Source organism: Danio rerio, chromosome 12 (assembly GCF_052040795.2).
Source record: "Danio rerio strain M-AB ecotype USA chromosome 12, GRCz13ab, whole genome shotgun sequence".
Taxonomy (NCBI): Eukaryota; Metazoa; Chordata; class Actinopteri; order Cypriniformes; family Danionidae; genus Danio; species Danio rerio.
Window position 1 is genome coordinate 29,334,813 of NC_141032.1, and position 27,847 is coordinate 29,362,659.

A 27,847-nucleotide genomic window follows, 5' to 3' on the forward strand; every position below is an offset into this window, starting at 1 on the left:
GAAATATGTGAATGTGAGAGCGTATGGGTGTTTCCCAGTTCCGGGTTGTGGCTGGAAGGGCATCCACTGTGTAAAACTGTCATGGCAACCCCTGATAAATAAAGGAACCCAGCCAAAGGAAATTGAATGAATGAACTTGTCAGCTATGTGTTTTACTGATAAATATTTAAATCCCAAAAACCTCTTATACAGCACATAATATATCTATTTTGCATGAACATTTACTAAATTGCAATCTTTATTTTGTGTTTTGAATATTTGATGTGTCAATAATGAAGAAAATACTAAATGGATTTAATAAAGTACTGTAATGAGAATAATAATTCAAAATAAATGTTTTTATTAGTTTGATTCATGGCGGTTCATTTTGCTGTAGTGAAACCTGATGAATAAAGGGACTTAGCCGAAGCAAAATGAATGAATGAATGAATGAGTTTCATTTATTTGAGTTCAAAACAAACAAACAAACCAACAAATAAACAAAAAAAAGCTATAAAAATAATGGAAGAAATCTTAAAAGAGAAAGTATATTTTAATCCTTTTAGTACTTATTAGTACTACTCACTAGTACAATAATATTAACAGTGTAAATTGTGTCGTTATACAAGATAATATATATGTATTACTTTTTGGAATGGTTGTATGGTTTCAGAGGGTTATATTTTGAGGTATGTGGCATCTAAAAGAATGAAAACTCATTACATTACGTCATATTTATTTCTAAAGTGATTTTAGAATGTAGATTGTTTCAAAGCATCTTAACAAATTTTTTTTTAAAAGATCATACACAGCTGGATTAACCAAACAAAAAAAGTTTTGTTTTCCTCAAGCAAATAAGTAAATGAAGTAAATAAATAACAGGCACTTTGCAGTTCAGGTTAATTATGCATATATATTGTTACAAATAGAAAAACTGTTTAAATTAAAGAAATATCTTAATATTACAATTTAAACAGGTTTTGTTTGCTATAACAAGTGCTTTATGATCATTAGCATAGCAAGAACGACTGAATCTGACCCAGTATTTGTAGATTTACCAGTATCGTAGGCCCCTCAGTGGCAGTAGATGGCGGTACTGTTGTCGTATTCAGTACTGACTGTCTTTAGTGAATCAACAGAGGAAGAAAACCCGACAGAAGCACACAATGCAGTTTGACTGCTACTGGTTATCCACCCAGGCTTCGTGTATGCCCCAGCTTTCGAAATAAAATGAAGAAATCCATTTTTGACGATCGGGACGGAAAGCAAGCTTTCATAGGTAGATTTTCACGTTACGCTTGAGAAAAACGCTGCTCCAGCGGCGGACACCGGCGAAATCTCCAGCTTGACCGCACACAGTGGATCTCACAGCGGGCCGCGGAAGGAGGAGCCCAGCCTGCGCTGACGGGGCTGCGCTCAACATCCTTATCGGTGCAACTCCAGCCCGAGGCTTTGGGGCCTGCTGTATATTATTATCGTTTTAAATGGAGGTTCGAACGAAAGCAGAAGCCAGAGGAAAATGGCCCTCTATACAGCGCGAGTGGTGGGTGTGATTGGAAATATTACTGTTGTTTTAACAAATTAACACTGTATGACAGTGTTAATAAAACAAGACTGTGTGGGTTAGTTTTGGTTATAAAGGCGGAAAAAGGTTTTATACTTGAGTTGCGATTTAAAGCCATCGCATCACGTACCCTTTTCTCCTCTGCTCGTCAAAAAGGCTAATGGGCTAGTTTGTTCTTTCATCTGACTGGGTTTGTTATAAAATCTCTAAATAGGCAAATGGTTACGAATAGAAGTACGTTCATCAGTTGTTTCCTTTATGTAGTGATGTAGGTTATTAATTTCCTTAAATCTGAAGTGTAAGGTGGGGTGTCAACGAAGCACAAGCTACATCGTTAGCTTGTTTTATTGGAGTCGTATTAAATAGCCTTGGGCCCTCGACAGATGTTTTAGAATGGAAATAACGCTCCAGACAACTGTAAAAAGAGTGATTGATCTTTTAAAATGACATTTGATATGTGGTAAGGTGGTTTACGTAACGTTACCGTTTCTTACTGTTTGCTTATCGGGATGTTTACATCTGATAAATAATAATCGTTGAATAATTGGCACCATCACAATCGATTAATTTGCATGCTGTCATTTATAGTACAGTAAACTAAATTTTGATGATTTAGATTGGTTAAATGCAAATGTGTTTTAATCCGCGAATCCTGCCTAACGTTAGGTTAGCTAGCGTAACTAGCAAGCTAACATCGTCAGCTGAGAGAGCGATTTACCCCGTCACTTTATGAACCAGTTTATCTGCATTAGATTCAGGAAAAATATTTCAGTAACGGATATAAAAGGTCCTATTTGTGCCACAATTAAACTCTTAAAGTGTACTAATGTAAACAACCTTAACTTGTGCGGTAACGTTAGCGTATTTTAGACATGTCTTCTGTTGGTTGCCATTTTTGTCGTGTATTATGTTATTTTGTCTAATTTATATTCTGTTTGTAAAAAAGCAGCATTCTAAGGGATTAAAAGCCTCACTGCGCCACTGATGGTTAACTTTGTTTCCCTTTTCACAGACGAAAGTGACAATGTCTTGACAGAAAGACAGTAAGTGGAATATCTGGAATCTTTCATAACTGCTGTGTTGTTGGATAAAACAGGCCCGGTGATGCCCAGACATGACTATACTCAGACTGCAGTGTGTTCACACCATACAGCCTCCGCTGGACTCCATTAGATTATAAGACAGGAACCCAAAGACACATTTCCATCCGAGGTCCACTGCACTGCTTCTGACGGCGTTGTTCTTCATTCTGTAACAGCTGTAAAATCTCTCAGGCCGGACCGGGGTGTGTTTTAATTTAGTGCCTTCGTACGGACGTTGACATGGACGGTCCTAGTCGGAGCGGAGGCTTCAGGCAGAGCCGTCGCTCCCGATCGCAGCGTGACCGAGAGCGGCGACGGAGGAGAGCGGACCTCACTGAGCACAGGCCCTCGTCGCCATCCTCGGCCTCGGACCAGGAACTTTGCCGAGGAGACTCTCTGCTCCGTGCCGGCGGAGGAGAATGTAGACCCGGCTTCCCCGGGACCAGACACCGGCCTCCGCGGCGGAGGAAGAGAGAGTCGGTGTCTTGCGAGGAGGACATCATTGATGGATTCGCCATAGCCAGCTTCATAAGCCTGGAGGCCTTGGAGGTGTGTGTGCTTATCCTCCTCCTTGAAATAGCACCCTTTAAAAACAGATTTATTATAACTATTTTTTTTGTTAAGCGTTGATTACGTTGTGTTTACTCACAATTACATGTTTGTAAAGTATATTTAATACAGCAAAATTTGTTTACCATGATTTAAGACACTGCATTTGAATAAGGCAAAATAAATTGACTACTAGCCAACACTTTAATAATGTAATTGCTTGATTAGATAGGAGTTCCAAACATTTTTTATTACATATGTAATGTTTGATTATGCAAATAAGGCAGTCTTTAGTTATACATGCACTTATTTGTATGCTGGTCAAGAAAATCTGAACATTAGATGAAGTCAGGTTTGTTTTAGACATAGAAGTTTGAAAATATGGGTATCTCATTTTATTACAGCATAATTTAGAAAATGCTGTGAATGCCTCTAAAAATACATTTTCACAGTGTTATAAACACTATATAATCTGCAAAATGATGTATGAACACATCCCTCTGACATCCATTCTCTCATTTTGATGTAAAATGCTCTGTAATTAAACTCTACAGACACAAATTGAAAACAAGCCACAAACGAATCAATTTAGAAGTGTGAATACCATGCTAATATTAGTGAGGGTATTTTCCAGTACTGAAGAGAGATTATAGATAAAATTGCATTTCAAGTGTAATTGTCAGTATGTCTACTTGCAAATTAGAACTTGGTGCAACAAATAAGAAATATATAAAGCCAAGGTACTAAAATACAGCCGTCTTAGTGTAGAGCTCATATATATTTGTGGTTTTGACACGTTCTGCTGTTACTTTGATAGATGGACTGTTCCCTCAAGCCTCCAGAGCGATCTGGCATAATGGGAAGAGGAAGTAAAAGGAAGAGGGGCCTAGATGAAAACGGAGGGCCCCTGTCAGAGCCGGAGGAAGGACCTCCTGCTACGTACACCAACAGCTGGGATCAGCGCAGGAAGATTAAGTCAAAACTGAAGAGAAAGGGAGATGCTAAGGTTAGTTCTGCAGTTTCACTGCCTTTAACAGCTCTTCTAAAACTTTACATTAAATGAAGTACAAGATCATAGATATTATTCATAGAATAGTTTTGTGTAAATGTGCTTCTAACAAAAGAAATCAGATTAAAATTACATTCTTCTAAAAAATATTGAGCAGTATAGAGTTACATGAGCCATATTGTTGGAGAAATAAAAAATAGTAACATTGGCATGACTTGTGCATATGCTTTTACTGCTCGAGCAGCAGTTGAGGGGCTTTATCAGTCCTGATGGAGAGCATGTTGGCCGTTGTCAGAGTATGTACTGTAAATTTAGATATACAAGTTAACAGCTGTAAAATTGTCATTATTTCGGAAATCTACTCACCACCAGTGTAAACTGCCACTGCCAATCCTGTTAGTCATTGTGCACATGGCTTTAGACCTACTATAGAATAAAATTTGTAACAGTATGGCTAATGCAGTAATCTCAGAATGGTCAAATATTAGTTTATTTGGTTAGTCCCGTACTATGTATTGGTTTGTAATTAACCACGGGCACTCAACACCTTAAAAGCAAGATAAATATACAGTGCTGCGTGATTCTGGAAAAAATGAGAATCACAATATTTTTGCTTAGATTAAAGATCACGATTCTTGATTCACTATAATTTGGAAGTTGAATTGTTATGTTAGACACACATGCTTGCGCTCCGTAATTGACTATAAATAGACCATTTTTACTGGTAAAATCAGACATTTGTCAATATAAGATTAAATTTTACATGGGCTATAGTAGTTATACTGCCACTGACAATATTTATGTGGTTATTCTCACGCAGAACACTCACACTGTGAAAAAGGCATTCATTGGATCTACAGAAAAGCAACACACCTCACTGTATTCACAATGAAAGATTACACTGTTTAAATTGCTTTTTGTATTAATCATACCTGTGTTATCATATAATTTCACTGTGGGGTGCTGTTCATGTCAGTGGGTATTGTCACTTTGACAAAAAGAAAACATATGCAATTCATAGTTACTTCTAGGCATGGGCCGGTTCAAGTTTCTAATGGTATGATAACCTTGGATAAAATTATCATGGGTTCATGTTATTGTGATTACTGCTCCTAAAATACACTCTTTGTAAATGTCTGAGTAAAACAAGAACTTTTTCCCCGCTTTGAACATAATGGCTGTGTCCAAAATCACACACTTACATTCTATATAGTAGGGGTTCTCAAACTCGGTTCTGGAGGTCCGGTGTCATGCAGATCTTAGCTCTAACTTGCCTCAACAAACCTGTAAGGATGTTTCTAAAAAGCCTAGTAAGAGCCTAATGATCTAGCCCAGGTGTGTCTGAATGGAGGTTGGAGCTAAAATCTGCAGGACACCAGACCTCCAGGACCTAGTTTTAGAATTCCTGCTATATAGTATGTTTAAAACAGTATGAGTCGAGTAGTATGTCTGAATTCATAGAATTTGAAAAACAGTATGCAAGTACCCAGATGACCTCCTGCTTCCGGCGAGATTCCGAAGTGCGCATCTGAGGGATGCTACTCCATCCCATGATGCACAGTGAGAGAATTCATAAATGGGAGTGAAGCGAGCATGTCATGTGATGATGACAAAATGGCATCTGTAATATAGAGCTCCATTCGCACGAAATTAAGAAAAAAAAATTTAACAGGAAATGTTGGCGGTTTTAAAACCTTGACTTTTCCAAACTGCGGTAAACCTTGAAAACGGTTATGGTCCCATGCCTAATTACTACCTGCGCAAACTCTGACTGTCTTATGAAGTGAAGCGATTGTCCTGTGCAACAAACTGAACATTATTACAACTTTATTACCTGTTATTTACTGCAGTGCATCCTCAAAACAAACCCAAGTTGGTTCTTGGGTATGTGATGTGTGATTTTGTGGCCATGAACGCCATTATGCAACCTAGTACATGAAGACAGAATTTTTTGAGTGAATTATACCTTATAAATACAGTAAACGACTCGTTCAGCACCATTTGGAGTCTGTCCGCATTGTCTAGCAATGTGCCTCCAGTTTGTTGTAGTCTTGCAGAGTTGTAGAAGTGCTGGATTCATGTTGTGTTAGGGGTCAAATCAAGATCACAATATATTAAATAACAATTAATCATGCAGCTCTAAAATATATATTTATATTTATTTTATTATGCAGTTCATGTAATTAGACATTTGCTACCATTTATTTAATTTAATGTTTGTGGTTTAATCTTTCCAAATTTCTGTTGTAGATATCTGGGAATCACATGGAGACAGGATATATTGTGAGTTGCTCTTTAATTCGCAGAGTGTATTGCTCTTTTCATGGCACCTATAAGTGTGACTTTAATATGTGTCCAGACTTTTAAAACGTGTCGTATACATGTTCTGTTCAAAAGCATTGGTTCAGTAAGTTCTTTAATTATTTGGACTTTGAAATGTGTTATGCACATCAATGGGGCTTTTATTTGATCCAAAATAGGTTACAAATAGCAAAGATGTGAAATAATATTGTTAATATTCCTATATATTTATTATAACTGTGTGTAATTTATTCCCATAATTACTATTACTATATTGGTAACACTTTACAATAAGGTTCATTAGTTAATGCATTTACTAACATGAACTAATCATGAACAACACACGTACAGCATTTATTAATCATAATTGAACATTTACTAATGCATTATTAACATCCAAGTCCATGCTTGCTAACATTGGTTAATGCACCATGAGTTAACATGAACTAACAATGAACAACTGTATTTTCATTAACTAACATGAACAAATACAGTAGTAAATGTATTGTTCATTGTTTGTTCATGTTAGTAAATGCATTAATTAACATTAACTAATGAACCTTATTGTAAAGTGTGAACACTATATTTTCACTATACTGATTTGGTGTTTGAGCATCTTTTATAATCTTAACAGATTTAGTTTTCTTCAGTTTTTCTTTTCATAATAGTCAATTGTCATGGCATTTTTAATAGAGACTGTCACTTAAACTCTTTCTTTTTAACCCACAGTGTGATACAGAAAGTGAATCAGGGGATAAGGTGAAATTATTTTTTTACTGTTAGTTTGCATTTATATATGCATATGTGTGTTTTTAATAATTTTTTTTTCTATAATTTAGGCTTCTGACAATATGGAGCCAGCATTCATCGTCTTCACTAGTGAAGGTAAATGTCTACCACAAGTAGAAGGTGTATATTCTCTGCCTGAGAATATTTTCCAATTTTCCAATGTCCTGAGAGTATTGTCATTTATTTATTTAGTTTTTGGTATATAAATGTGACTACAATTCAGAATGAATTAAAATAAAGATGAATTCAGTTTACATAGTTGTTTTAAGACAAAAAAAAGCTTTATGAATGATTTTTTTATTAATTGTAATGTCATAAAGCATGTGAAACAAAATTACAGATTTGATTGTAGCCCTCTCTTTTTCTATAGCAGTTAACGCCAACTCTGCAAGTGCTGCTGCAGGCAATGGTTGCCCTCTCTTGCCCTCAAACAGCTCAGTACCCCTCCTTTCCGTCACACCTCGGGTCTCTGGCCTGGAGAGGAGTCAGGAGAGGAGTATGGAGCAGCCTTACCCCGAGCCCATCTCTACCTCATCCTCTCTTCCTAGCCTTGCAGCCCATTCCACAGCCTCTGTCTCCAATTTACTTCCTGAGCAGCGCAATGGAAATGGTGGACCCCATCACCGCCATAATGCTAGTTCACCACAGCACAAACACAAGAATTTCCTCCCTTTCCACTTAAAGTCACAATCGATGTACCCAATGGGCAACAACAACAGGTCAGTTTTCTGTTAAAGTTTTTGATACCAAACTACTGTTATGGTATCACTTGTTTTAGAAAAATCTTAACACACACAAATATTTTATGCTTTTTATTTCATCAACTAGTTCTTTCCCTTCATTAGCCACTTTTCCCACCTTGTGTTAGGACTCAGCTCAACTTGCATTACTTAACGCTGATTTATACTTCTCCGTCAAGGGTATGCGTATGGTCAGGTGCAGCCTTTGGGCGGTCACATTGCCCTTGCCTTGGTTGTCGCCAGTGTTGACGTGCACCTCTCAAAAAATTTTACTACACGTCACATTGACTCGTAGCACAAGCTCTGTGACTCGTAGCCTTGGTACTGGTGATGAGCTGAAAGCCATGAGCCTGATGGAGCAACTGTTTACAAGTGTCGAGTCCCGTGAAGAAGCTCCAGATGGAGCTTTGTTTTGTGTTTACCTTATGATCAAAGGTGTTGCATGTCCTCCAGTTCTCACCTCTGATTGAGCGAGCTTTAGCTACATGTAGCCTTCCGAAAAAACAAAATACCCGCATAGAAACCCAACGCAGAGGAACATAAAAACCTACTGCCAACTAGCGTTACGGAAGTGTTATTGCAGAACTATAAATGCACAACTATGCGCAAGGCAGGGGCTGTGGGTGGGTATACATCAGCCTTTAGGCTTGTCTCCTCGCTGCCTTGACTGCTTATAAGTGCGTGGGATTTTAGACACAACATTGTGACCTTTTTTCAGGTTACCCCATCTTATTCCTCAGCTACCAACAGTACTCCTTTTCCACCGAGGCAGTTTGAGTGCTGGTTCGGAGACAGAGCCTAGATCCCAATTGGTTCTGCATCTGAACTAGGGCTGTGCGCTTAATCAAAATTGAATCGCATATGCGATGTGAAGTGTTGCAATTAGCTCATCGCATAAGGCTTCGATATGAAATATATATAAAAATATTTAGGGGTGTCAAAATTAATAGTTTCTTCGGTACATCACGATGCAGACGCGGACAATTCAGTATCGGTTCAGTAATAATCACAATCGGTTATTACTGACGTCATTTACCTCGTATGCTCTCTGTCGCGAGGGAGGCGATCGCGAGTATTTACAACGCTCTAACTACTTAAAACCCATAAACTGTGCACAATTTCACTGTGTGTGTTTGCTGGATCAGTCTTTCACTGACATATACAACAAAAGCCCCTATTTCACTAAGATCGAGAGAATGAAAGTACTCCATTTCTCTCTCTCTCTCTTTCTCTTGCTCTCGCTCTCCCTCTCTCTCTCTCTCACACACACACACACACAGTGGCCCATTTGACCTGCTGGCGTGGCTTTTCTTCTCCTCTCGGCTGCGCGTGTCTGCAGAGTTTTCTCCACTGTGTCTATCATACATCAACTGTGAGATTGCCCCTGCCGCCGTCAGTGTCACTCATCTGTGAAGAGCGCAAGAGTCAATCGCAAACGTTTTTGTTGAGGGTGTAACCAATCAAAGAGGTGTAAGAGAACTAGACAAGGATCAGAAATTGAGCTGGATATTTATATTTGTTTTATTATTATTATTTGCTTAATGCTCGTTTTGTTTAAAGTTACAGTTTATGTATCTGACTGTTTATATTAAATGACAAAATTGTATTACAAATAATATATAAATATAAATATATTCATACATTTTAATACAAGAACTGCTGCTGTGAAGAAAATATAAAACTATGAAAAGCACCGTGATGCACCGAAGTATCGAATTCAACTGAATCGATGGCATGATAATCATAATCGAACCGTGAGGCTAGTGTAGGTTCACAGCTCTATATATATATATATATATATATATATATATATATATATATATATATATATATATATATATATATATATATATATATATATATATATATATATATGCATTATAATTTCTCCCACCCAGAGCAAATACATGATTACCATCAGTGTGTGACAGTCCAACTAGCCAATTGAGTGGTCACATTTTTGTTCTGACCAATCAGAATTGTGCCCACAAAAAATAAACACAGGAAAGCGTGGACAAGTGGAATGATGGCGTCTGCCACTTCAGAATCATTAATAGACGAAATCATATCAAAGAAAAACAGCACGTTGGTAATATGGTAATATTTTGGTCACAGACACTGAACAAAAACTGGACATTACAAGAGCTGTAGCAGAATTGTTGCGACAGCATGAGGAAATACAACAACCAGCACCTAAAAAAGCACCACATGAGGCCATATAAGAAGTGTCTTGCTAAAAAATAAACTGAAAGCATTGCCAGTGACACTCAATCTGGTAGCATGTAACAGCAAAGTACACCTTTAGAGTTGTTTGCAGCTGTTACACCATAGAGATAATTAATGCCATAGCTCAATACTGTTTGATCTAGAGTAAAATTAGAGTGTAATTTCTGAATGTTTAAAAAACAAACTTGAATAAAAGTTGGAGTAAGCTAATTTCTTATATTAACCTAATCCCTTTATATAACACTCACTGCATTTTAGTCATAAGAAGCTACAATACGGAATATTGAGCTGAAGCTTGACTACAAAATTAAATCGGAAACCAAATCGAAATAGCAATATTTGTCAAAAAAGTTCCAATTAGATATTTTCCCCAAATCGCACAGCCCTAATCTGAACCAGGAAAAGTAGTTCTTAAGTAGCACCAAAACATTGCTGGGGTGGAAGTAACAAATGGTTACCACAATAAATGAAACTAACAGTGGAACAAAATGCTGAAGATGTTATTGTTGGTAGTAATTTTCTTATATACAAAATATGGTGCTGCAGGAGCACGTTATTCTTGCTTGTAATTTTCGTCTATAAAAACTATGGTGCGCTACCCTAACATGTTGGATTTACTGTGTTTGAATGTCGAGGTAAATTTGCAAAGTGATTTAATTATTATTATTTAATTATTAATAATTATCATTATTAGCAGTGCACATTGTGTTTGTATTTGGTGCTTCTGTGTTTGCATTGCTGGGAAAGAGCTGGCTTTGTTGTGGTTTTCAATCCCATGGAAAAGCAAAGTGGATTTTAGAAGGCTTGCCATATGAACTAGTTCCGAACTAACAAGGCCACTAGCTCTGAATTAGCACCCATTTTATGCTGGTGGAAAAGGGGTACAAGAGGAACGTCTGCGTCTTGCCCACTTGTCTTGCAGTCATTTAATTCTTTCATTCTTTCATTTTCCATTTTTTTGGCTTAGTCCCTTTATTCGTCAGTGTTCACCACAGCGGAACAAAAACCGCCAACTTATCCAGCATACGTTTTTCACAGCAGATGCCTTGGTTGATGCTTTCAGCTGCAACCAAGTACTGGGAAACACCCATACTCACTCGTACACTATGGCCAATTTAGTTTAATCAACTAACCTGTACCTCATGTCTTTGGACTTTGGGAAACCGGAGCACCCGGAGAAAACCCATCATGGGGGAACCTGTAAACTTCACACAGAAATGCCAACTGGCTCAGCTGGGACACAAACTAGCGACCTTTTTGCTGTGAGGTTCTAACCACTAATCCACCATGTCATGTAATATTACCCAATTAGGGGTGTGAACGCACACTGGTCTCATGGTTCGGTTCAGTTATTATCATGACATCGACTTAGTTCAATTAGTAATCACAGTGCATTGACGATGCTTTCCATCCAAAATGTTGTATTTTACTTCACGACACAGGATTTCTTGTATTAAAATTTATAGTTTATAAATATATTTACATTTTTATATTATTTGTAATTAGGGCTGGGCGACAATTCAATGTCGATAATTATCACGATATTGATATAAATTTTTCTATAAATTAATAATGACAGTTTGATAAATGCTCAATAATATTTATGCACTATTCGTAACATAGCGCAAGCATTTTGTTGTCTGCCCTTCCGGATGCCGCACGCCTTACAAGTTTACAGCCATACAGTGTTCGTTGTACTTAAGAGAGTAAGAAAAAAAGGGTAAAAAAGGCCAGAGCCACAGACAAGAAACATCACTAGACCTCACTCATGAGCTACGTAGTTTTTTGCTATCCGACACAAAACATCAACGTGCACTGCAAACTGCGCAAGACGACTCGTGTCATCAAAAGCAGGCAACACCACAAGTAAGGGTGTCACGATCCTCCAAATTCTCGATTCGATTACATTTTCGATTCTGAAGTCACGATTCGATTCGATTTTCGATTATGAATAATTAATTAATTATTGACCAATTAATTATTTGTAGCCTACCGTTTAAACTACTGACCTGCATGGTCTTTTTTACCCATAAACAAATCGTACAGTAAATGAATAAAGGCAAGATACACACATAATTACCACCTGTCAATCACTTTTTCTGCGGGACTCGTGAATAGGCAGTGATCTGTGTCGTTATAATGGCATCGGTAAAAAAAGAGGCACAACCAACAGGAACTAGCCAACAGTATCTGAGGTGTTCACTAAAATGACTAAGTACAAGTGAGTGAAAGATTGAAGCAGTCCTCTGACTGCCTGGACCTGCTGTCTGGAGCGCAAGGCTGTATGTGCGTCTGTGTCTGTGCGGTCACGTGATGTGCATTTTCAGAGGTAGAGAGGAAGAAGGGCTGCTCAGAAATGCTACATGCCACTGTGTATGTCAAATCTTTGTCGTTCTAAAATGCCATTTAAAAACAAAGACCGTGTAAACGGCCTGAGTGTGTACTTTTCGCGAGCGAATTTGCAACGGGGGCGGGCGGAGGATCGCGATGCCGGTGTTGTCTATCGGACGAACCGTACGTAATACGTACATAGCAGAGCTTGCAAACCTGTGTTTTTTTTTGTCGACAACACGAACGTTGTCAACATAACTCACTGGAAATCCAAAATGCTTCCACACCGGCGACTTCATTGAAAGAGGAGAGGGTTTAAGTTCTGTCGACGGGTCTCCTGCTTCTGCAGTTTAACAAGCACTTCAACAAGCCTGTTATTTTCCCGCTTGGCAAGCCAAGCTGACATGACATGGGGGCGTGGCAGCATCGACGATTCTATTTTTTGATTCGATAATCGAAATTGAGCATAAATTTCGATCGATTTAGATTAAAAATTGAAATCGTGACACCCCTAACCACAAGCCTGTTTCATCATTTAAAACAAGACCACCCTTATGAAGATGCTAAGAACTTACATACCTAAACAAGTGCTGGAAAACCAGGGCAACTACCCAGCAGAGTATCATGTCATCATTCAAGCCGTGCCTTAGGAGAAAAACCCCCCGAAAAGACAGACGAAAGATATAACAGACAACACAATCTCAAACACATCCCAATGAACACTTGAAGCTTTCTCTACAGGCTGCATTAAGTATATTTACACTACAACATTTACACTAATAAAAATAATATTATAAATTAGCAAATTGAAAGGATCAAACAAAAAAATTGTTAAACTCAAGGGGATGATAGTGAAGCCAAACAAATGAAAGAAATATAACAAAACATTTCTAATTCATGAATAACCCCTTACCTCGCTAAAAACTGATGAAAAGAAAAAGTCCTTCAGTGAAGTGTGCCGCATTCTTCCCTGTTCTAAATAAAATAAATATAAAGATGACATTCACCTCTTACCTGATGTCTTTAACAATACATTTTCTACAGGTTTGCAAAATGGAAGTCGTACGACATCTTTCCTATCCACCTTACTCTGAGAAAAGAGTGAACTTGAGGAGATAGGGTAGCTCAATATTGTCGGGAAAGAGCAGAGCCAAAAAAAAAAACAAACAAATCAATCTAAATAAAAATGAACAAAACTCACAAAATTTCTCAAAGTGGGCAAAAGTAATGCAAAATAATTTTACCCAAACGAAAGTTAAGCAAAAACAACGATATTCATAATCATGTGAGCAAAATACATACTCACAAAATACAACGAGATCAAAGGAAAAAGTGCGCTCTCCGCTTTTCATATCCTCGTGCGGCCGCGCCATCTCCGCCTCGCCTCCGAAACGCGGCCAGCTGCAGACTGTAGTGAATAATGGTAAGCTGACTCTCTGCTTTTTTGCTGATCCATTGCCATGTCCTGCTATACACCCGCAACCGACCTGCAATTAGCTAATTATAATGAATTTTTTTATTACCCGACCCGCGGTTTACCTGCAGCGCCCGCAGATATAACCGCCATTTACGTATCACTTACGGGAGGCATAAATACAACCTTTACGGCTCCCCGCATGTTTTCGTTGTGATGCGCGATTTGTAAAATAAGAGTCTGCATGGGCCTATTTGTGCTAGTCTTTCAGACAAATTTGGTTAAAGCATCCGCGGATATAACGGAGATGTGCGCATAACTGGGTTTATGCGTCCCACTATATGCGATGTCAAGACGGTGACTGCATAAGGTAAACTGCACACACTTGATTATGTAATGTGTGGACGTGTCTCACAGCGCAAAGCAAAACTAAACCTTTACATGTCCATGTTTAATCAGTCATTGATAAGATCTATTGATTAAAGTGTTATTGACAATCAGTAGATCATCAAGTAATCATTAGCATCCCTAAATAAAATATATTAAAGTATATTTCACCCTAATACATCCAAATTCATCCAAAACTGAAATTTCTGTGACCATTAACTCACCTTTACTTAATGTCTTTGGTTGTTGAAAACTTGAACTGTAATTGCTGAATTTAGATTGTTCTTTTGTTTATTATTTTATTATTTATATTGTCAGACAGCTAAAACATTTAACTAAATGTGTTAAATCAGCTGCACAAAGCGATTGGCATACTGAAAATCTTATAAAAAATGATAGATATAAAGATTTTACATTTATTGTGATAAATATCGATATCGCATGATATGAAAAAAGTTATCGTGATCATTTTTTTTGCCATATCGCCCAGCTCTATTTGTAATACAAATTTATCCTTTAATACAAGCAAACAGATGTATGAACTGTACCTTTAATTTTACATGCTCAAAGAAAACACTCTTTTCTTTGTCAATGAAAGACTGTCCAGCAAACACATATATGAGATAAATTTAGTCAGTACATAATAACGGTTATAATCTATTACTAAACCGATACCGAACTGTCCGCATCTGCATAATGGTACATCAAAGAAACGATAAATTTTGACACCCCTATGTCCAATGGTTACTGTTCCTGACTACTTAAATCTAGCAGGTTTTCTCTCTCACTTTGTCTTGTTTTGTGTTTCTGTCTTGCCAATCAGAGATCTGCAGTGCTTATTAGGGGTGTCAAAATTAATTGTTTCTTTGGTGCACCGCGATGCAGACGCGGACAATTCTGTATCGGTTCAGTAATAATCATAACCGGTTATTATGTACTGACGTCATTTATCTCCTATGCGCTCTGTCGCGAGGGAGGTGAGCGCGAGTATTTATAACACTCAGGCAACTCAGGGCCGGCCCGTGGCATAGGCACCATAGGCATATGCTAAGGGCGCTGTACATCCAGGGGGGCGCCAGAAATGAGTGCGGTTCAGTTGGTTTTGTTTTCGATTTTCCTGACACACATTCATTTATAGACGGCATTAACTCAAAAACCTCTTACCCTAAAAAGATCTAAAGTGTGTTTCCTACAAAAAGACAAAGCTGGTTATGTTTCACAGCTGTCTTTCTTTTTTTTCCCGCTCGACATTATGATCGCTGCTCAGTTCAAGCCCTCGCAATATGTGTTTAGCCGGGAGAGCTCACGCTGAGAGGAGCTCTCAGTAAGGGACCGTCGGAAATGTGCTTCTTTTTTTTTTGTTTTTTTTTTTTTGTTTTTGTTTTTCTGCTCTGCTCAGCGCGAGCTCTCCCTGTTGTGAGAGCTTAAGTGTGTGTGTGTGTGTGTTTGTTTGTTTGGTGCTGTCTATGTTTGTGTATGTGTTTGAATGAGAGACAGTGTGGTGCTGTGTGTCTGTGTGTTTATACGGACAGCTTGTTATAGCCTCCCCCCTAAAATATAACACTGTATATAGAAAGCATCATCGATGCACCGAGATATCGAATTGAACCAAATCGAAGGCATGATAATCGTAACCGAACTGTGAGACCAGTACAGGTTCACACCTCTAGTGCTTATGTGTCACTTTTTAGTTTGGCTTTGTCGCAAAATGCAGCTAAAAGTCCTACACAGCAGTAATAGTTTGATTACGTTGTTTACATGTCTGTACTGCACTTCAATAATGCGCACTTCAAACATGTCTTAATTCGATTAGTGTTTACAACGATTATGGCTTTAAGCAAATCTAAAATGCTATTCCATCATATGTTATTAGCTGTGGTTAATGTGTGTGGATGCAGCTCTAGCAGCCTCTGCTTTTGGACGCGGCAACTCTTAAACTCCGGTGGAAAAAAATGGTTATTTTACACTCACCCGCTCCAAACAAGTGATGCGCAACTCCGAGGCCAGCCTGTCAGGTGTGTGCAAAGCACATGATGTGCGATTCTAATCCAATCCTGCCCCCATATTTTAGTGATAAATTCACCCTCACGCCTTATCATAACATCACAACTCACGAGACAACTTTTCACCTCAACGAGAAATCTTGTTGCGATTTAGTCTCGCGAGAACTTGTAGTCCGAGTCCACATTGTAGTCCACATCCCTACTTTCTGGCCATCTGATATAAGGCATAGATGTATATATTGCGGAAAACGATTTTGGAAATTAATATTTCACTTTGTAAACGTTTATTCAGTTATGAGTCCCCCATACAGTTTGATAGATTGCTTGGACCTGGAAGCTGCTTCTCGTGACATAACACTTAACAAGCGGATGGAAAAGCACAAATTATAACGCATAATTCTTACACAGAGGCTGCTACAATCTCTATTAAATTTTACTCCATGCATACATCTGAATATGCGATGTGACATTGATTTTCCTCATTCCACAGGAGCAGTACCTCAGGCAAGCCTCCAGCCTCATCATCCTCTTCATCATCGATCAGACCACCTACCCCTGCTACAAGTGTGTCTCTAGGTCGGGGCCCAGGAGGTGTTGGAACAGTAAGACCTTCTTCTCGACCTAGTCCTGGTGCTGTTTTCACACCGTCTCCCAACCTTCCTCCACCACCTCCTCTCATGCAAGTGTCACCCCACCCTTCAACAGGTAAAGCTGTCTAACTGCCATGTAATTGGAGAAACGTTTATACTCTTGTCTAGGAAGATACATTTTTCCCTCTCGTTCGTTTCATTTAACAGATCAGGATCTGATCCTGACAGAATCAAATGGTGCCTCTGCATCTGGAGGGCCGTCTGTGTCGAACTCAAACTCTGGGACATCCAGCAGATCCTCGCAGGCCCAGACATCCATCCCTACAATGGCCTACCAGTTCCATCACCACAATCACCAGCACCAGCACACTCATACTCACCAACACTTCCTACATCCTACAGCTGCACCACCACCACAACTGGTAAAGGGTCAAGTGTAGCTTAAATTTCTTAAAGTGGCCGATTATGACCATTCTTGCCTTGACATTTTTTTTGTGGTGTTTTTTTTTCAGTTTGAAAAGTATCCAGGCAAGATAGATGGTCTGTTTCGACACCCAGTAAGTGTCTTTTTAAATAGTTGCACATTCATATTAAGAAAACTTAATTTCAAATAAAATGGATGTAATTTTCAAACTTTTCAAGTCTAATCGAAACACAAGCTTTTTGTTTGTAATTATTATAAATTTCTTCTCTCTCCTTTAAAGTTTTTTCCTCAGTACCCACCATCTGTGCCTGGAATACAGCCCGTTCTTCCGTCCACAGGACCTTTCAGTTCATTGCATGGAGCTTTTCAGCCCAAGGTAAGAGTTGCTTGCCATTTGGTTTGTGTTTTGAATATTTAAATCTAAAAGCTTTGTATATGAATGTTAAAATGAGATGAAGAATCCTTGCATAATAATCTGTGTTCCAGGAAAGCTAATAATGTGTTATTTGTCTACCACAGGAATGAATTCAATTACAGTTAACTGTAGTAGTTTTAGTTGTTTTTAGCATATTTAGGTAATACTGTACACTATGTTCTATACAGCAAGAGTGCATTATTCGGAAGTGGCATTTCTTTTAGCACACCCTGTTCTTTTGAACCTTTTAATCATCAAAGAATCACAAAAAGCAGTGGGAAACTATTTCCACAATTATATTAAGCTGATTTTAACCTTAATAATAAGAAAAAGAAGAAATGTTAAGAGAAATCAACTTTTTTTAATTGTAATAATATATTTCGCAATATTTTTTCTTACTGTGTTTGTGGTCAGATTTGCACAACAGCATGCTGACAGTATTTTTTAAATACATTATTAGAAAGTCTTCTGTTAAGAATGAAGTTCATAAAGCTTCTGTCCTAACATTTTTTTCCTGTTGGTGGTGATAAGAGGGAACAGTCTCTTCTTTTAGTGGTTTTTAGCAATAGTATCTTGCATGCTCAACACAAACAAATTCTTCTTATGTTTTTGTTATTGTTGTGATAAAGAGAAGTGAGCCTTGTCAAGTATGGTTTTTACCCTTACTTAAAATTGGTCCTTTTAACCCAGTCAAGTGCATGAATGAAGTGAGGATTGAGAGCACAAACACACAGTAAGCAAATGCCCAGATAGGGTTGAATATTGGTAAAATGTTATCAATTTCGATTCTTTACGATTCCAGTGTGAAAAAAATAATTTTGGCCCTGTTCACATGGGTATTCAGGTTCATTTTTATTGATCGGATCACAAATAGACAAAGGAAGACACATTACTAATACAATTATTATAATTTACAAGAAAAAAAAAACTTATCTAAAGTTCCAGATCAATTGAACACACATTATGAATGGGCTAATTTATACACTAAATAGTGAAATTATAGATAATTGATTTCCTTTATTTCAGATTTATTAGTCTTAGGGTGCTTTCACACTAGCGAGGACGCGAGTCACTTTCTGTATGTCCAAAACTAAAAGGTTCAGTAAAAGGAAATCGACTGGGATGTGCGGAGGTCTTTCCATTTTGGCACTTTGCTTTTGTGACAGTCACATAGCAACAGCCTTAAACAAAACAGCAGCTTGATGACGTAAGCGTACCGTGGTTCAGAAAGAAAAAAGACAGTGTGAACACAAACCAACCGAGAAGGTGGCAAGGGGAGACAATCGAACTTGGGTACGGTCCAAGCAATTGAACCAAATGTGAAAGCACCCTTATACACTTTATTCTGTTTTACTGTTTTAACGTGTGTGTGTGTGTATATATGCTTTACTTGCTTACCTTTGGCTTAGTCCCTAATTTATCAGGCGTCATGCAACGCCATCATGTTTTAGAGGCTAAATTCACATCTGTGAATGCTTCTTTGAATAGAATAAAATAATTAAAAGCACATTATAGACTATACACATTAAATAAAACATTCACAAATCTGTATCTTATGGAAAAACACCAATTGATGGGCATGAAAAGAATAAACCATGTTTAAAAAAATCTAAATTGCTAAAGAAGAATTTTGCAAAAGAAAATGATTAAACCTATAGGGACTGTTAAAAGAACATTCTTATTATTTTTTTTGACTCAAATACAAAACTTTTATCAATGACAGAATATAAATCTCAAGCATGTTTCAGCAGCACGTCCCGCAGTTTATGAGGCAAAGAGAGTGTGGTGTTTAGTGCTACCTCAAGTTAAAAACAAAAAACAGCACTGAGCTATTCGCTACACATTCAAAAAAGTTACATTTAAAATGCACATCAGGGAACTCCGGAAGTTACTGGTAGATTGGAAGTGCAAAAATAAAAATGTTAACATGGGTATCGATAAGATGTTATAAAATTTATACCAAGTATTTGATTCTTAATCTAAGTATTTGATTTCAAAATCATAAATAATTTTTAATTCCCAAACCTACCCCTCTGCTGGGAACTGGAAATCAAACCAGCAACATTTGGGTTACCAGTCCTACTCACTAACCACAACTGTGGGTCTACAACAGTGGTTCTCAAAGTGGGGGTCATCTGGTGATTTTCAAAAATCTAATATATTTGTTAAAACTATTAGAATTACCATACTTTATCCATAACCTACAGAAGATAAAAATCAGATTTAATAGTTACATTTTTTTAAAAATCCGCCTTTCGATTTATTTATTTATTTATTTATTTATTTTCTCTTGATTGGATGGCGAACACTGGGGTGTGTACGGTATATTAATGACACAACAATAAACTTCAAAATTCATCCAAATGTATGCCTCTATGCATGGTTGTGCATGCTTGTTTGGCAGCTGTAGACTGTGGCACCAGAAACAAACCGTCCTTTTAATTTGTTATTTCAATTTACATTTATGTTACAACCCCTAAAATGTCTAGGGCTGAGGTTGAACATAAGTTAGAAAATGAATAAACGGTTATCAGGTTATGATCTTAATGACTTTAACGTTTTTTGTTTTTTTTTTGTGAGAAAAGGAGGTAAACGTTTGTATTTACAGAAAACGAAGAATAAGAGTGCAAACAAAATAGCTAAAGGGCTGAGCAAGACCAAAATAATAACCAAAACATTAACTATCTTAATGATGATTACCTAATTGGTAAAACCACATGTTTTGCCACATATATTTTTTGTTTATGTTTTTCAGTCGCTGTGACTTTTATCTGATTTTTTTTTTTTGTTCTTAGGGAAACAATCTACAACAGGGATGTCAAACTCAATTCCTGGAGGACCGCAGCCCTGCACGGTTTAGTTCCAACCCTGCTCCAACACGCTTACCTGTAGGTTTTAAACAAGCCTGAAGGACTCAATTAGTTTGATAAGTTGTGTTTAATTAGGGTTGGAACTAAACTGTGGAATTGAGTTTGTCATTCCTGATCTAAAACCAATTCTTTCCTAAATAGTCTTCCTTATTTTGGTACTGCTTTCTATGCTATAACATCACTAAGTCTCACCCTTTTGTGCAACTGCTTCAGGCATGTGTTTTTAAGCTTAAAATTTAACTAAACGGCCTGTTTCTTCTGAGTGTGATGAGGATAACATCGAGACACTGATTGAACAAAAAAACTTGGTTTGTCATGTTGCATTTAATTGTAACCCATGACTGTAGCTGCTGCAAATAGTTCTATAGGGATCCGTTGTTTTGATTCAGGATTGTTGTACATTTGCTCCGTTTAATCGTGTTCTATGTGAAAAGGCCTTTAGAGTGTTTTTTCGTTTAAATACCTTGGACAGTCTAACTTGCCAGGGTGACTCCTTGAATTTCCTTAAAGCCTATGATTGGCACCAATCCAGACTCATTTTGTCCTGGTTTATTTTGAAACCATTCATAGGTTTCAATAGTTTGTTGTTATTGACAGCTTGTTGCCCTTCAGGGAGCTGCTCCTGAGATGACTTCAGGTTTGGGAGTTGTACCGCCCCATCTGCAACCTAAAGCTAGGGTAAAGACGCTCTGTCATAAACGTTTGAATCAAACATCAAAGTCACAATACTTTATTAACATATGTTGCTTTTGTTTAATGTCTTCTGTGTCCACAGCTAACAGATTCATTTGCACCACCACCAAAAGTCAGTAATGTAAGTTTTACTCTACTTTGCTTTACTCTTGATTTAAATTAGTTGTTAATCTCTGATTAAGTTACAATTTCTGTTGTTGTATATGGATGGTCTTTTTGCAGAAACCTGGAAAATGGTGTGCTATGCATGTTCGTGTGGCTTGGATGATTCTAAGGCATCAAGAAAAAGTCAAGGTTTTTTACTTATCTGTGTTTTCTAGTTCTTGTGTTTCTAGTTCTTATGCAATAAAGGGGGGTATGAACAGGTTGAAATGTTTCTTAGTATTTAAACTTTATAATAACTGCTTTATAATAACTGTTGTCCAATAAACATATGACCATCATACTGTTTTTTTTTGTTGTTGTTGTTGTTTGTTTTTTTATAGAGATAATGGGTCTCATTCAATGTGTACATAAATGAATGTGAACATCATGACTCTTTCTTTTCATACTAAAATGTATTGAAATATACCAAAAAGACATAATTATAATGTATTTTATTTCTTGTATATCATTTAAAATGTTTTTCATCATTTACATTGGAAACTTTGTTATATCTCGAGCTGCCGGATGTCTTTAACTACACAATACACAAATGTACAGCTGACTAATGAGAAGTCTGTGACACGTCCTGTTGACCTGCATTCTGTTGCTATCTTCCTCAGCTTATGCACGCTGACCCACAAAAGCTGGACTTGCGTAATGAACTATTGCCACGACTACCTGGCCCTGGTATTGGTGGACTAGGAGGTCTCGGACCACTTGGTGGTCCCCTTGGCCCAGCTCATGATCTTACAAGACCAGGAGGCCTGTTTGCAGCCACTGGTGAGTGATTCTCCTCATGCTTATTTTGATGATTCATTTAGGAATGACACGGGTGTCTGAAGCCTGTGATTGTTCTTAAGCTGTTTTCAACATAAATGTTTCCAAATGCAAAACTCTTCACTAAAGGATTTTTACAGCACTCCTGTGCTGTTGTGTGAGGGCTCTAAAAAAGAAAGGCTTAAGGAGGATATAAAGCACAAACTTGGCTAAATGTCAACACTCAATGGTAGTCCATTTATGGGTGTTTAAGCTTTTGTCTGAGTTGACCCATGTCTTCTCAGGTGGAGTCAATCCGTCCTCCACACCATTCATGCCTCCATCAACGCCCCACTCTTCTTTCCTCACCCCAGCAGCACATCTGGGTAAGATATTGTCTCCGAGAAAGTAAGGGGCATCAATAAGCAATATAAACCATGCTGCTTCTGTTGCTCTGTGCAGTTCTGTTCTTAAGGCTTGCTTCACTTGCTAGCTTTGTAGAGCATACTTTCCTTTGTGTTTATTAGCACAACGACGGCTGGTTTCATCATTACTAATAGCCGTGTTTCTTGTTGCAGACCCATATGTTCATTCACCCCACTTCTCCTCTCTGGGAGCCCTGGGTTCTGGTGCCTTTGGAGGCCTAGGCAGCCCCACGATAGGTTTGTCATGCTATTTTGGATATTAGGAATATATATTAATCAACGGCATGACTCTGTGGTAGAGACCTGCATGGGACAGATTTTTCAGTGCTGTTCCCACCCAGTCCCTCAAGATTTTTGCCCACTCCCACAAAAAAATCTGTTATTTTAACAGATTAATAACTGATCAAGGGAACATTTTCATACTCATGTCTCCATCATGTTTCCAGGACTTGGTATGAGCTCAGTGAGCTCAGTTTGTACCAATCAAAAATCAAATACCGTGAAAGAGTGTGAGTGGCTGCAAGTTGACTTGTCAGGTACAAAATACATGTAAATACTGTGTTTGAAGCTAGTCATAATAACCTAGTAATGTTGGCTAGGCAAAATGCTTCTATTGAAAGAAAAAAACATTCATCTGTTGGTGAATTCTACTACAAATTGTCTTAACAATGTGTCCTTCTTACTTCTAAATAATAGTAAATATTAGTTTACTTGGTTTTATTGATTACATATCCATTTCGAGGGACTTCTGCATATGATTTTATGCTCCTGCCACCTGCACAACCTCAAAACACCACTAGGTTGTATAGGGTGTGCAGGAGTGCAGGTCTCTACTCTGTGGTTCTAAACCTTTCTGAAAGCTGTTTTCCATTTTTATTGGATAAAGGTCTTTAAAATATATTTTGTCACAATTTCTTCTTGATAAAATATTACAGCTCGGCCTAACTACAAAAACATTATTGTAGAAAGGAAATGCCCTCAGTGGTGTATGATTTCATTCAGCATTCAGACAAAAAAAAAAAACAAACGTTGTGTGATGAAACAAAATGTTGTTTATTTTAAAAACAAAAATATTATACTTTATTTAATTATTATAAATGATTATATAAGTCTTTAACTTCCATTCTAAAGAATTTTTGTTGAACAATTTTGTTGATTAAACTGTTCCATTCTCAATTTCCCCTCTAAGCAAACTTGAGTTTTTTTTTTGTTTGTTTGTTTGAATTATAACTTATGGACAAATACAAGCAATCAAACATTTGCGATGTCAGTTAAAGAGTTAGTTCACCCAAAAATAAAAATTACTTCATTATTAATAATCCTCATGTCATTCCAAACACCTAAGAATTTAGATATTTTAAAATTAAGATATTTTAGATAAAATCTGAGGAGCTCCCTCATCCTCATTGTGCGTTTATGAGATCGATATGCACTTATGTATACCTGGGATGCCCAAACGTGACTTTTTCTGTTTTATTCGAAGCACAGGCACATTTGAGGTTTTATGTGCCTGATAATATTCCAAATCAACCACTAAACCGTGGTCTGTTTTGAGGATGTTTTTTGCCATTTTTAGACACTGAACGAGTCGAAAACTAGCTGTCTATGTAGGATTAGGGTGCTTTCAGATTTCACCTAAAATATCTTAATTTGTAATCATAAACATTCTTTTCATTTTTGGGTGAACAAACCAGTTAAGGTCCCAGGTCTCCACTTTTGAGAACAAGTTTTTTTTTACTTCAGTGTGTAGCTTTTATAGTATGTCTACTTTTTTATTATTTACATTTAAACATTTAAACACATTTAATTAGCATTTTATTTGTTAAATTCTCTCAGTCAAAGACTATTCACATTATATTCATATGCTTGTAGCTGCCAGTGTTTTTGGGCATAAGACTGAGCCCTCTGCAAGTGCTGTTGGTGGACTGGGCAACCCTCATGATCCATGGAATCGTCTGCATGTTCCTCCTGCCTCTTTTCCTTCTGGATCATCTTGGGCCAAAGGCCCTGAGAAAAGAGAAGATAGAGGGAAGGAAGTTGAGAGAAGAGAACTGACTCATATAAAGGATGAAAAGGACAGGTACGGCATTGAAACAACATTATATTACATATTTGTCTGCAATTTTAATTTTCAAAGGATTTTTGTCATTTGTCATAATGCATTGTGTCTCAAAACTTGACACTTAATTGACTCAACTGTTTCACACAGAGACAGCATCTTGTATGGACGCCAACCAGTGCGAATGTCACCTGGTGTCCCATCCCTCAAGCACCGCAGCAGCACCCCAAGTTCACATATAAATGGCTTAGGATCACTAACCGGAAGTGGGGTTCAGTCTGATGGTCAAAGCAGAGAGCGAGAACGGGAACGCGAAAGAGAGTCCGACAAGAGACACCATTCTGCATCCAGGCCTCCAGCGTCTGCTTCCTCCACAGCTCCAGACAGGCCTCGGTCTTCAACATCATCTATCCTCACAACTTCACCTTCTAATGTTCCTTTAGCCACCTCTCCTCTGGATCTGTTTCACCGACAGCCATCACACACACTCGGCACAGAATCCAGCCACTCTTCTCAAAGAGAGAACAACGGTCCAGCCTCTTCTTCCTCTTCTAGTTCACTTCCTGTCAAGAAACCTGATCGAACCACAACTCCAGTATCCAAACCTGCACTTGGTCTTGCCTCTGGGTTGCTTGTAGCCCAAGTCAAGGTCAAAGAAGAACGAAAAGAGGAGCCTGAGCCAGTGCCCATCTCTTACACACATCCTGCTGTACCTTCACATAACTTTGAAAGGCCCAGTAGTCGGCACCCACACCACCCATCCACCCCTTCTTCAACCCTTTCTTTGACACCTACACCTGGCGTGCCTCTTCCTCCTCCAACTCCACACCCTCCCCATCATCCTCTATCTCTTTTAGATCGTTCACGGGCTATGGACTATGGCACAGCTGGACTGGTATTAGGTGCTGCAACAGATCGCTTCGCGCCGCATCCACATGGTCCTCCACAAGGTCATTCCCAACCTACTCCCAGCTTTCCCTGGGAGACTTGGAGGGATCTGGCCATCCATCAACAACAACAACAACAACGCAGAGAATTATTGACTCTGAGGTCTGATCCCCACCTTGCACTTCGCTCTGAACCACACTATAGATTACAGCGCTACTTTGATGCGGAAAGAGCTGTAGTAGCAGCAGCTGTGGCAAACAGCCCGCACCATCCACCAGTACCTACCTCTACATCCGCTGCTTCGGCTTCAGTGGGCAGGCCAGATTTTGGGTTGATTTCCCACCAGTTTGAAGATGAACGCGCTCATATGTTGCGGGATGATAGAGTACGGTATTTCGGGATGCACCCACACCTGGCCGCACCTCATCTTTCTAGCCCATCTCATGCTGCCCACCTAGAACAGCTTCATGCTGGGCTACTATCTCACTCTCATCTCCATCCTGCTGGAGCCGCCGCACAAGCATCACATCACCCAGATTTCTACTCAAGACTTGGGCATCTGCATTCACACCCACACGTACCTAATGGCATTCTAACCAAGACCCCAAATCTAGTCGGGGCATTGTCAATTGGTGCACCACCCCGTCTCATTCCATCTGTGAACAGATCTGCTACCCCACCCCGTGGACCTAGACTTGGTGGGGCAGGAGACTTAACCCTTTTTGCCACACATAAAGACAGCGAGTCCAGATAGTAGTAGGTAAAGCTTGAGGAGCTTCCTGAACTGTGGAAGAAATAGCTCCTCACGTGGCAAGGTTCTGCAGGATACTCGAAAAGAGCTTAGCTTCAATGACCATACACAAGTGTTGAAACAATTTGGGGAGAGAGCATACTTCCCAGGGCTGTTTGATATATTTATCCACTGTGGTTATGTTGGTGCAATTAAGGTACTCTCTTGCTGTGCCCTGATTTTTATGTAGGGGTTTTCTTTACAAGAGGCCTGTGGATGTTCTAAGACTATTCATTACTGCTAATAATATGAAGACAGATTGTGTTGAGTGATGGATCAAAAATTGTGAACCTGTTTGTCCTGGTGAACTCAAGAGAAATCCTACTGTAGAGTTATGGTCCTCAGCTTTGCTTTTAAAGAAGGAGAAATTGGACTCTGTCTGAAGTAGTCAAGTACTTCATTGTCTGATTCAGCACTGTTGGGAAATGTATGAATTAAAGGAAACACACGGTCCACTATCTGTTTTAAATAATCAAGTCATCCATTAGGTAACTTCCGTGAACATCAGAATGAACTTCTTAAGATTTATTTTATTCTTTAAAAAAGTTATTATGAACTGTACATCTTGTTGGATAATATTTTAAAATTTAAAGGGAAAGAACTGTCTCCCATTCATTAGTCTGACTCTACCGAAGAGCTGGGCTAGAATATAGTAGAATAGTGACATTTCTTTTGTAATAATTATTGTTAACATTAATTACCTTCCATAATAAATATATTCACTGTTTATGTTATAATGTCATGTTTCAGTTCTCACCAAATGCACTCAGTTGTTTAAATGAGTCAGTGATGATTATTGTCCAGCCAAGCACTACTATTGCTCAAAAATACTGATTATGTACTGAGGATGTGTCAAAGGCAGCCTCTACAGTTCAGAGAATTGAACATCTTCATACTTTGGGAGAGAGAGGGTGTGTGTTTGTTATTTCTGTTTTCCATAGTTCAACAACCATCATCCGAACTCAGTGGCACTAAGCATCTGTCAACTGGACCCAAGGAGTGCACGTCCCGTACTTGCAGCTAAACAATATGATTAGAAAGACTCTTGTCCAAAGATATGGGACATTCTGGATTAATTATTTGAGTAAAACAGTTTTATACATTTTAAATATGTTCCCTCTCCCCCTTGAAAAGAAAGCCACAAAGATTAATTATTAAACAAATGGTTGGTTATTTACATGTGTCTTAGTGTATTGATTTAATAATGTTGTTCCTATGTCTTCATAGAAGCATAATGCTTAATATAGATCTGCACCAGACATTCTTACACATAATTGTCACCTTAAGTAGTCAGAGAATCTAACATTCTTAACTAAATATCTAAACTAATTAAACTAAGCTTAAAATTTATAAAAACTTATCATGTCAATAACTTAGTATTGTTGACACCCAGACAGTAAAATATAATCTTTAAAAAAA

The 27,847-nt window shown here is 38.1% G+C and overlaps 1 protein-coding gene across 10 annotated transcripts; it reads left to right on the plus strand.

Moving 5' to 3' along the window:
* Positions 1-1,131: 1,131 nt before the first annotated feature.
* On the plus strand, positions 1,132-27,605 carry fbrs (fibrosin). 10 transcript variants are annotated; one of them, XM_087276433.1, is made up of 20 exons: positions 1,132-1,522; positions 2,556-3,174; positions 3,992-4,180; positions 6,434-6,466; positions 7,214-7,243; positions 7,324-7,369; positions 7,644-7,992; positions 16,865-17,079; positions 17,172-17,386; positions 17,477-17,521; positions 17,669-17,764; positions 21,271-21,351; positions 21,449-21,487; positions 21,589-21,660; positions 22,131-22,290; positions 22,572-22,652; positions 22,845-22,928; positions 23,138-23,227; positions 24,564-24,771; positions 24,901-27,605. In XM_087276433.1, the coding sequence occupies exons 2-20, from the start codon at positions 2,866-2,868 to the stop codon at positions 26,390-26,392; spliced, it is 3,834 nt and encodes a 1,277-aa protein (XP_087132559.1). In that variant the 5' UTR covers positions 1,132-1,522; positions 2,556-2,865; the 3' UTR covers positions 26,393-27,605. The 10 variants fall into 10 exon arrangements, with proteins under 10 accessions (XP_087132559.1, XP_087132560.1, XP_087132562.1 ...); XM_087276434.1 differs by having other exon boundaries at positions 21,286-21,351; XM_087276436.1 differs by lacking the exon at positions 23,138-23,227.
* The last annotated feature ends 242 nt before the right edge of the window (positions 27,606-27,847 follow it).

Excerpts from the sequence above, each read along its gene's own strand:
- fbrs (XM_087276433.1), top strand. The coding sequence starts at position 2,866 with ATGGACGGTCCTAGTCGGAGCGGAGGCTTCAGGCAGAGCCGTCGCTCC. Across the intron at positions 3,175-3,991 it reads TAAGCCTGGAGGCCTTGGAG|ATGGACTGTTCCCTCAAGCC; the intron begins GTGTGTGTGCTT and ends TTACTTTGATAG. Across the intron at positions 22,929-23,137 it reads CCTAGGCAGCCCCACGATAG|GACTTGGTATGAGCTCAGTG; the intron begins GTTTGTCATGCT and ends TCATGTTTCCAG.